Source organism: Arabidopsis lyrata, assembly GCF_000004255.2.
Source record: "Arabidopsis lyrata subsp. lyrata unplaced genomic scaffold ARALYscaffold_271, whole genome shotgun sequence".
Taxonomy (NCBI): domain Eukaryota; kingdom Viridiplantae; phylum Streptophyta; class Magnoliopsida; order Brassicales; family Brassicaceae; genus Arabidopsis; species Arabidopsis lyrata.
In genome coordinates this window covers 1-9883 of record NW_003302358.1, presented here as the reverse complement: position 1 = coordinate 9883, position 9883 = coordinate 1, and the positions used below count along the sequence as shown (strand labels likewise).

The 9883-nt window shown below is 38.8% G+C and overlaps 3 protein-coding genes across 3 annotated transcripts in view; 1 reads left to right on the top strand and 2 right to left on the bottom strand.

Annotated features, from left to right (window-relative positions):
- Window positions 1-152, bottom strand: part of LOC9298716 (low-temperature-induced 65 kDa protein) — a gene marked incomplete at its 3' end in the record, with an annotated part of 1781 nt that extends 1629 nt beyond the window's left edge. The window contains exon 1 of the mRNA XM_021016054.1: window positions 148-152. Coding sequence (XP_020871713.1) covers window positions 148-152 — 5 coding nt within the window. The remainder of the gene's footprint in view (window positions 1-147) is intronic.
- A 254-nt stretch (window positions 153-406) lies between these two features.
- On the top strand, window positions 407-6667 carry LOC9298717 (protein SHORTAGE IN CHIASMATA 1). Its single transcript, XM_021016049.1, has 8 exons — window positions 407-719; window positions 939-1019; window positions 1100-1171; window positions 1440-3376; window positions 3501-3705; window positions 4051-4530; window positions 4722-6407; window positions 6490-6667. Exons 1-8 carry the CDS (start codon window positions 420-422, stop codon window positions 6544-6546), a joined length of 4818 nt encoding a protein of 1605 aa, XP_020871708.1. The 5' UTR covers window positions 407-419; the 3' UTR covers window positions 6547-6667.
- Window positions 6668-6769: 102 nt separating this feature from the next.
- On the bottom strand, window positions 6770-9864 carry LOC110225858 (rootletin-like). The gene is made up of 6 exons (XM_021016042.1): window positions 9630-9864; window positions 9419-9541; window positions 9286-9323; window positions 9113-9206; window positions 7218-9028; window positions 6770-7130 (listed from the first exon to the last, which is right to left on the bottom strand). Exons 1-6 carry the CDS (start codon window positions 9849-9851, stop codon window positions 6908-6910), a joined length of 2511 nt encoding a protein of 836 aa, XP_020871701.1. The 5' UTR covers window positions 9852-9864; the 3' UTR covers window positions 6770-6907.
- Between the last annotated feature and the right edge of the window lie 19 nt (window positions 9865-9883).

Here is a 9883-nt window from a genome sequence, read left to right as displayed (position 1 = left end):
TGGCTATGTGACATTATCTTTTTATCCGATCTTTATTAGAGAAGCCTACCGACTTAACTTCTATTATTTTTAGTCGGTCCACGTTTATTGGCCCCATCATGTGATTATTTGGCATGTGCACTGCGTGTTGTTTAAATATAACAAAACGGCATTCCATAATAGAGACGGCATGAGAAAAAATTCAATACAGAAACCAACTGCGTGCTGTTTTGAAAATTAAAAACGGCAGATCGTTCTCATTTGTAATTGAAAGACGACAAGCGCGAGCGTTGCTTCAGTCTCTCTCTCTCTCTCTCTTGAAATCGACGGAAGATATTTTTTAATTTCTTAAAAAATCAAAACCGCCAATTTCAAATTCGTTCTCTTCTTCTTCGTCACTGTTACAGTATCCCATCCCAAGACGGATCTGGAGAATTACGATGCGAACTCGATTTCTCAACATCGATTACTTCTCTACTCCATCTTCTCAGGTATTTGAAACCCTAGGCTTCCTCAATCTTCCGGCTCCTGATAATTTTCCGGCACCTATCGTCTACGACGGAGAAGAAGACCGTCTCCGATTTGGCTCTGTCGAAAATGTCTGTCTCCCGATCGGAAATTTTCCTATTGAAGCTGCTTTGTCGAAGTTCCTTTCCGACGTGGTTCCCGAACGCGTCAGTGTGGACTATGGAGCTTTTGAAATCGATGATTCTTCCCTCGGAGGTTATTTCTCAGACGAGGTAAAGTTCCTTGGATTTGGTGATACTCAGCTTGAGTCTCGCTGTGTATATGACTGTTTCTGTCAATGGTCCTTATAGTGAAATTGGTTTGTAGATTTTCCGAAATTTTTGGTTTGTGATTGTTGCTTTGATCTCATATTCATACGTAGGTTGGGAAATTTTGGTAGCTTAAGGGAATCTGACTGGAGTTTGAATAACCTAAGTTATGATCTATTGCAGAAGAATGACGGAGATGCCATTGAGGACAAAGCTACATTTAACATTATAGAGTTGGAGACTCCGGAGTTGGATTTTGAAATGGTATTGCTCAAGCTGTGTAAACATTGTACCAATTGAGCCTTTTCTTTCTCCTTGCGAGATAACTTATCTTCCAATTGCAGGAGGAAATGATCTCATCTAAGAGGGAAGATCTCCAATGTTTCTCTGAAGTTCTAGAGATCGAAAATGAGCCGGTAAATCCCTGAGTTGATCTCAGTAGAAGTCAAAGTGTTAAGTTGGCACACACCACAGTAGTTTTGCTTTTGCTGTAGAGTGGTAGAGCTGGATATCCTGTTAGTCTCTGGTTCCGATTCTTCTTTCCGATTGACAAAGCTCTTTGACTAATCAGTTTCATGGAAAATTCTATTTAGCAGTATGGAAAGAGCTAATCTTAACTTGCTGGCCTTGTTGTGTTGATATTGAGTTTTCATCATCTGATTTTAGGTACTCTTCTTATTGCAGGTTAAATATGGCGAATTAGATACTATCTTACAGAACTCAAATGACATCCATCGAAGGATTTATTCTGTTGATTACATTTCTTCTGATTACTTCATAGAGAATAATACTTCGGCAACAGAAAATGAATGCTCCAGCAAGAATCAACCATGGTTCAAAGATGCCAGATTTCCCCTTCTAGAAGTGGATGAAGTAAACTTGAGAGAACTATCGAGCTTATCTATGCTTGATAAAGTATTTACTGTTCTTGAAACAATTGAACCCCAAGACAAGAACGCAGCGAGTGCTCTCATTATCAATTCTAATGACCTTATAGGCTCTAAGGGTTATGATCTATTGGATATCCTCTCTACGGATTGCTATTTGAACAAAAGTGGTCAATCTGATGTGGGGCCAGAGGATGGATTTTCTAAAGTGGATATAGTTAATATCCTGGAAATATCAAATGCTGAGGAAAATTTTCTGTTTGAACAACAGGGAAAGGTGGCTCTCCCAGTAACTTTTGAGGAATTTCAGATCCTGGATGTGGAGATATCTGATGTTTTTGACATCTTCCTTTGTCTTCAAAAAGCCATTGAACCAGAAATATGTTATGGGATGTTCAGTAAAGAGATGAACTTCAAAAATTTCGATGAATTAGTTGTCAGTTCTGAACTTGCCTTCACAGATGATGCCTTCAAGTCTCTGCCTACTCCTATTTTACATGATTATGAGGTGACAAGATCTCTGGATCTCATTTATGAGGATGTTTTGTCAAAGATCAAGCCTCAATCCTTGTCTGCTTCAAATGACATATACTTGCCCTGGAACCTTCTTGAGGAAAGAAACCACAACCATTGTGATTATCCGTTTGAAGAAATAGTTACACTCAACATTGATTTTAAGTGGGAATCTTCAGAAGGAGACAAATGGGTTTATGATTTCATTTTCTCTGAAGATGCTTTCAGCGAGCCACTTGTAGAGAAATGCACTGAACCTTTCTATGGTATATCTACCCTTGATGAGCATGCTCCTGTTAATACTTCTCATGGGTTATTGGAAAACCCTTTCCAAAAAACAGGAGCCAGGGATTGTGGAGTGGATGATAATGCTAAGAAGGCTACGTTGTTGTTCAAATCAATGTCTGCGTTTGATGACTTAACCTTTTTCATGGATCCTCAGAAGGCTGTGATTGAAGATTATCTCGGGTCTAGAGTAGAAGCTGCTAAGACTGCCAACCATAAATTTATGTCTATTGACTCGAAGGCTTCATGTATATCTGGTGGCATGCACCCAAACCTGAAGACGGAGGAAATGATACTTCACAGTGTGCGCCCTTCAGAAAATATACTGGTTCTTGTTGGGGACTTTGTGAAGAGCTATTTAACTCTTGTGAAGGATGAATCAGAGAATTTATCAGAAGATAAACTTAAGTTACTCAGCATATCTAAAGGAAAGCTTATTGACTGCATAAGAAAGGCAAATGTCCACAAAACACAGTTGGCGGATGATAAGACTTTCACGTTTGCATTACTACTAGCAATTAAACAGATGACATGGTATATGTGTTTCTTCGGTATCCATGTGGCATATCTCTATCTTAACAAGTTATGTCGAAGCTCAAATCCCATGAAGCTAGGATTGCATACCCTCTACTCAGCAGTTGAAACAGAACACAAATCAGATGAGACAGACGTCACAAGATCACATCCATCACTAGCTGTTATCCAGGGGATTTTACAGTCAGAATTTGCCCAGGGGAACTCTAAAGCATTACTTTTGGCTGAGAAAGTTTTTTGGTCCTCGCTGAAGAGGCTACTGATGTCCATGGGGTTATCTTACAATGAGCTCAACAGTCCCTCCCCAAGTGGAAATCGACCAAATGTTCATGAAGCCATGGGGTTGAATACCATAGAACATGGTTTCCTGCCGATTTCAGACTGCCTAATTATCTCTTACGAGTGAGTATAATTTCTTCCTATAGTCATATTCTCTTATCAATGATCGATTCTTTTTTCAATATCTTTTAGTTAAATTGGCTTTTGGGAGTAGTTAAGCTAACTAGTCCTTTCTTTTTCATCCAAGGCAAATTTCTCCATCTTTTCCTGTGGAGAATTTCAGCGTCATTGTAGAATATGGAGGTCCAAATGTCTCGCCCAGATTTTCTTTTCCTTCGAAGTTGGATTCCTTTCCTGACTTCCATTTCATAAAAGTTGAGATGGATATGTCCAGTGCATGCGGGCAACTGTGTGCAGGTGTTACAGTACCTTATAGTCTCAAAATGATAAAGGTGAGAAGCATTCAACTTTCAACCTTTTTCTTACAAATTGTATCTGTAGATTGTATAATATGATGAAAGAGTCTGTGTGTGAAGGGTTCAAATTAAGAGCAGAGGAGCAATCTATATCACAAATAATGTTTTCATGAGCACATGATCTTGATTGGTTTTCAACTCTGAAAATCATACAAGTTTAACATTAGTATGTACTTGAACCTAAACTTGTGTTGTCACATCACTGGTATTCACGCTTGTTCCATAACTGCATATATTGAACGCTTTGTTTGAATACGTTTCATAATATACAGATACAAGAAGTCAAGAACTTATGACTGAACTTTAATGTCTCTTTTCTAGGGAGATGAAGTTGAGACGAAAACTGGCTGGTTGGAAGAAGTGTTGAACTTTGTTCCACTTGAAAGTGTGTGTTATGCAGTATCTTCAGAAACCACAAATGAATCTGAATACATTTCCATGCCTCAAGAATCTGAAAGAAAACGTGGGATAATTGAACAAGGAGTTCTCTCTGACCAAAGATCTGTGATTGTTGTGAACACAAAAACTGTTGATAAGGAGATGATCATATCCAGAAGAAGTACATACCTGAAGGTGTTAGCAATGGAAAAAGAAGGAGTGCAAGTTGTGGAGCGCGATTCAGATCTACCTGTGGACCTGATGCTAAGTCCTGCAGTTTGCCTACTCTGGTATGATTGTGAAACTGTTAGTAAGAAGTCGGCTGCAACTATTGGTACTTCCTCAAGCTCACTTTCATGGATTGGAGATATCGCAACCAATGTTTTGACGTCATTGAGTTTTAGTTTCAGCACCTGCATTATGGTAAATTCCATGGAACTTTTCTTCTTGCCATTCGTTTGTGAGAACATTGCACTAATATTTTTGCTAACTTGATGATTACAAACTTACTAAATTTTTGCTACACACTTATGTACCAAGTCTCTGCAACATTTTGTTCTAAACTGTAGAGTGAGTCCTGAGAACCTAAAGAATGATTGTAATTTTTCCTACAGGTTTTTGAGGGGGAACCCACCTTCCTGGCTACAATAATGGACTCCTCTGATGAACTGTATGCAGCAGCTGGTAGCCTGGGAATCAGTTTACAGATGTTTTGCTCATCGTCAGCTGATTTCACGGATGAAATTATATTGAGGTGTATCAAATCTTCTGTTAAGTTGTCCAAACTCCATGTCAAAATGCCAGAGTCAGAATCTCTAGCAGAATCATTTTTCACCAAGTTTCCTTCCGTGAATCCACTCACAGCCCAAGTAATTCTGTCATCTTCTGGGTCACTTCTCGAATTCATGAAGCTCCCACATAGTAGCAAGGTTGAAAGGATGCAAAAGTATCAGGTACATGAAGAGAGTGTTGAACTATTTAGTTCACTATGCAGATACGGAGCGAGGGAGGACTCCAGATCTGTAATGACAGACAGCTCGTCTTCGGTATCTTCTGGACCTGACTCAGACACACACCATGTCAGTGTCCATTCTGGTTGGAGAAAGAAACAGTATATTGCTGAGAAAGATGAGATAGATATGGACGACTTGGTCCATTTTGCTCCCTCTACAGAATTTGCTGATGCGCAGCTCAAGTCTTCTGGGGATTTCCAACTTGATGATTCTTGGTCATCGAGAGATCATGAGATATTTCGTTTTAACCCTGTCACTGAATTCTCCGATGCACCTTTCAAGCCTTCTGGGATCAGTCATCCCAATGACTCTTGGCCATCTAAAAATCCTGAGAGATTTGACAAGAAGTCAGGACCTGGTTCATCATCAAAGGACACATTTTGGGAGAAAGATCAGCCTGATTTTTCAGTGGAGGACAGTCTCCCTGGAATTCCTGAATTAGAAGATTGGAGTTTCCCAGTTAAAGACAAATTCAAGAGCCAGAACAGAGGATGTAAATTTCCGGTGATGGGAGATTTCGACTTGCATGACAATAGGAACTCAGAGAATTTCATCGCAGACTACAAAGGTGAAGTAATCGACAGAGCTGATAAGTTTCTGGAGGAAGACTTCCCGCCTTCTCCTGTTTATAATAGGTTTGCTCCAATAGTTTCTGATGTTGATGAAGAGGAACTTCCAAGAAAATCAAAATCTGCAAGGAAATTATCTTTCTTTGGGTCTCTCCAGCCTAACTTCCCAAAAACGGCTGACATCGACTTGAGTTCTGAAAGATTCGCCTCAGAGAAAGATTCAAATAATGATAACAATGCTTCTTTGCGTGGTTATGTAGATAACTATCCAGCAAAACGCCAAAGGACCCTTTTGGAGGAGGTCTTAACACGAAGATCTGCAGTTCCAACAACAGAGCTTCCATTTAGAGAAGAGATATCACATTTTGGTGGATCTCCACTATCGAACGCAATCCGTTCTTCAAATCAAGTACAAAGTTCTCCTTGGACGGTTGATTTCCTTAACAGAGTTCGAGAAAGAAGCAGGGCAAGGAAACAACATCAATCTCTTCCTTCTTATGTCAATCCCTCTAGCTTGGAGACTCCAGGGAACATAAAGAAAGCTAGTACCAAGAGAAAGAGTCCTTCCATACTAGAGTTTTTCAAGTATAAAGGAGGCAAAAAATTTCCAGAAGAGAAAAAGCAGAAGCGTTCAAAAACTTCTTCAGCCTCGCCAAAAAACGAGAGATTTTACTCGCCTCTTAAGTCATGGACACCAATTGATAAACGAGCAAAACAGGTATTCATTATATATGATCCCTATATAAGTGAGATTTGTTCATACCATTGATTGCTTTAACACCTTTGTTTTTTCGTTCCAGTCTCTATCTTACACAGTAAATGGAACTGGAGGCCAAACAAAACTTGTCTGGAAGTAAAGAAACAAACACACCGTAAAGCTGGAAACTACGCAGAAACCAGTGAGAAAGTAAGTATGATGATCAGATTGGAGGTCGGAAACTCAAAATCTTTATGTAAGCCAACTTTTTCACTTTCTTCAAGATCATAATTAACGGACCATATACTTATGTAGTCCCTCAGAAATGGAATTATAGGTTTGAGGTAATGTTGTTCTCATAGGCAAGATCAGAAAATAGGCAATACATGTCGAAATATTGATTTCTTGACAAGTTTAAAATAATGTTTTATGAGAGAAACGAATTCTATTAACAGGACAAGTTATATAAAAGATTTCTACTATGATCTGATAATACCTGTATTCGCAGTGACATACATATACTAGAACTTCTTACCGTTCTTGAGGTTTCTGACAGCCATCACAAGTTGTTGTCTTTCTCCTTCTACCTCTGCAAATCTCAGGCTTATCTCTGAATATCTCTCTTCCATTTCTTTCAACTCTCTCTCCATTGAACTGTTTTTGTTCTTACAATAAGCCAATTCATCTGATAGCTTTGTTAGATTCTCCTCTTTGTGTCCGTTTTCTTGTGACCTTGCTTCCATCCTGTTATTGTTGTGTTAGATAGTAATAAGTCAAATATTCACAACTGAAAAATAACATTTCAATTTAGTTAGTTTATTTTCCACATACCTTGCATCTAGGATTTTAGTCATTTCTTCTTCTTTTCTCCGAATATCGACTTTCAAGTTTGATACTTGTTTTCTCAGTTCATCATTCTCCATTTTTTCTTGAACAAAGCTGTTTTGTAATTCACTGTACTGTAGGCTTAAACCTTCTACTTCTGTCTTCAAATTCCTGAGCCTGGTCTCTTTTTCATCATTTGACGACTTAGTGAGAGTTAACTCTTTCTGCGCTGTATTGGCTTCGTCTTTAGCCAAAGCAAATTTTCTCTCAAATTCATCTCTTTCTTTCCTCCACTCTTGTATAATCTTCTCGGTTTCAGTAGCTGCTGCATTCGACTCATCTCTCAGCTTTGTGAGCTTCAGGACCTCACTTTCAAGCATCTGGACTTTCATTGACAAAGCTTCGTTCTTCTCTTCCACGTGCCTCTTTTGCTCTTTCTCTTGCGTAACCTTGGTATGTGTTTTCTCTTGCATTTCCTTAAGAGTTTTGTTTTGCAGACGAAGGTCGTTTGCTTCAGCCAATGTCTTTTTCGTCAGATTCTCATGCTCACTCAGCTTTGATTCCATTTCTAGAGAAAGCCTCTTGCATTTTTCTTGAAGCCGCTCTGCTGTTATAGCATTATTCCATCTTGTTTTCCTTAGATTCTCCTCTGATTTGATGGCTCTTTGCTCTTGTTCAGTTTTTTCCCGCATCATTGTGTCGATATCTTCATCAAAAGCGCTTGCTTGATCCTCCAGTTCTTTCTTTAACTCTTTCACCTGACTTTCAAGTTCATTAACTGTAATCAAGCATTCCGAATACTCCAACGATTGCTGCTTCAGTTTGCCTTCCAATATCTCTATCTGAGATTTCAATTCCTCTATCATATCCTTGGAATCCGAGAATTCGTCTTCCGCATTTGAGCATTCTTTTCGCTCTAATCTTGAGGAAACGTTTTTGTAATTTCCTTCTTTCAAGGACTCATATTCCTGAGTAAGCTCATCTAATAGAATCTCTTGTTCTTCGTTCTTTTTCCTGTAAGAATCTAACTCCCAATCTAGATCTTCGATCTGTTGCTTTAGCTTATCTATCTCATTGTTTCCAGAATCCAATCCCTTATCCTCTTCAAGCTTCTCAGCCTCCTCTAATAAGCTATTCAGAGAAGATATCTCATTGTTCTTCTGCTCCAACATCTCATTGAGATCCCTCACAGCAAGAATCAAATTAGAGTTTGACTCTTGTGTCCTCTGCAACTGCAACTTAAGGTTACTCGTCAAATCCTTCTCACAACTCAGCTCATCTCTAATCTCCTCAATCATATTACTCGAATCTTCGCTGATGCATCTCAATCTGCTTTCAGCATCAGCCTCATCTCTACTATTCTGCAACCTGAGCTTTTCACACTCTTCCAAAGCTCCATCTCTTTCACCCTTGAGACAACTAACTTCCTTCGACAGTTCCTGTATCCGTTTGCTCTCCTTTGTGGCCTGTTTCCTTAAAGACTGTTTTTCCAGCTCAGATAACTCTGATTGCCTCTTCAAAGCTTCCAATTCCATCTTGAGCCTTTCGATAGGATCACTCGATTCAGTAACACTAGAGAATCCTCTTTGGAAATTGTTCTCAGGACTGTTTCTTGACTCGATGTAACTCTCATCTGATGTCGAACTAGCTGACCAGTCCGTGTTTGATCTTCGATGCCCGTTTCTTGTTGCAGGAACTGAGTTATGTCGTTGAGGTAACCGTGCATTCCCCTCATCTATCCATCCCGATTCACCAATCGAATCAAAGGAACCTCCTAGGCCAGCATTCTTAGCCGTGTTCACATCTAAGCTCCTCTCCTACAAAAAGATCTATAACTATCACGATCGTTCTTAATAGACAAGAGACAGTTTTAATTAACTCTTTGAACCAAGAAACCTTACATCTTGGCTATATCCTTCTAACTCATCATTGCTTTGTAGACTTTTGAAGCTGTCTTCTTTGCTAAGTGTTTGATCTTTATTTTCCTCAATAAATCTGCAAAATTTGATGTCAAAAATCTATTACAAAAGAAAACAGGAAATGACGACAACAACATATAGAAAAAACTATTTACTTTAAATCACTAGCTCCTTGTATCTTATGGATTGTTACCTGCACCAACAACCAAACAGTTTATATAACTTTCTCATACATTTTTTTTCAATTTCTAACTTCAGGATTAAAAAGAGGAGAAGAAAAGAGATTACATTTAAGACAGCACCAGAGTTGGCAAATTTGAGAGGTAAGGAGACAGTTAATGGATCTGCTTCAGTCAGAAAATCTGCAAAATCAATGGAAGCTTCTCCTAGAAAACCCGATTTCGAAGAACCCTGAAACAGATTTTGGAAAATTTTGAGTCTTTTTCTTCTTCAGATTAACTCAAAAGACATAGTCACAGAGATTGTTGGTTTCACTCACTGTTGCAACAACAAAATGGTAAATCTTCTCACGAACAATCCCAGTTTTTGGTTCTTTGATTAGCTTCACTGACACATAAATTGGATTCTCCCATGAACAGATCCCTTCTTTAACCTCAGATTTCTCCAGCTTAAATGTTGGCTTCCCAACATCATCAGGAACCAATGAGATCATCAAAGCAGTCTTCTTCAACTTCGGTACCTGAAAATAAAAAGGTAACATCCCCAAATTTCACATTCACATTCAAAACAAAT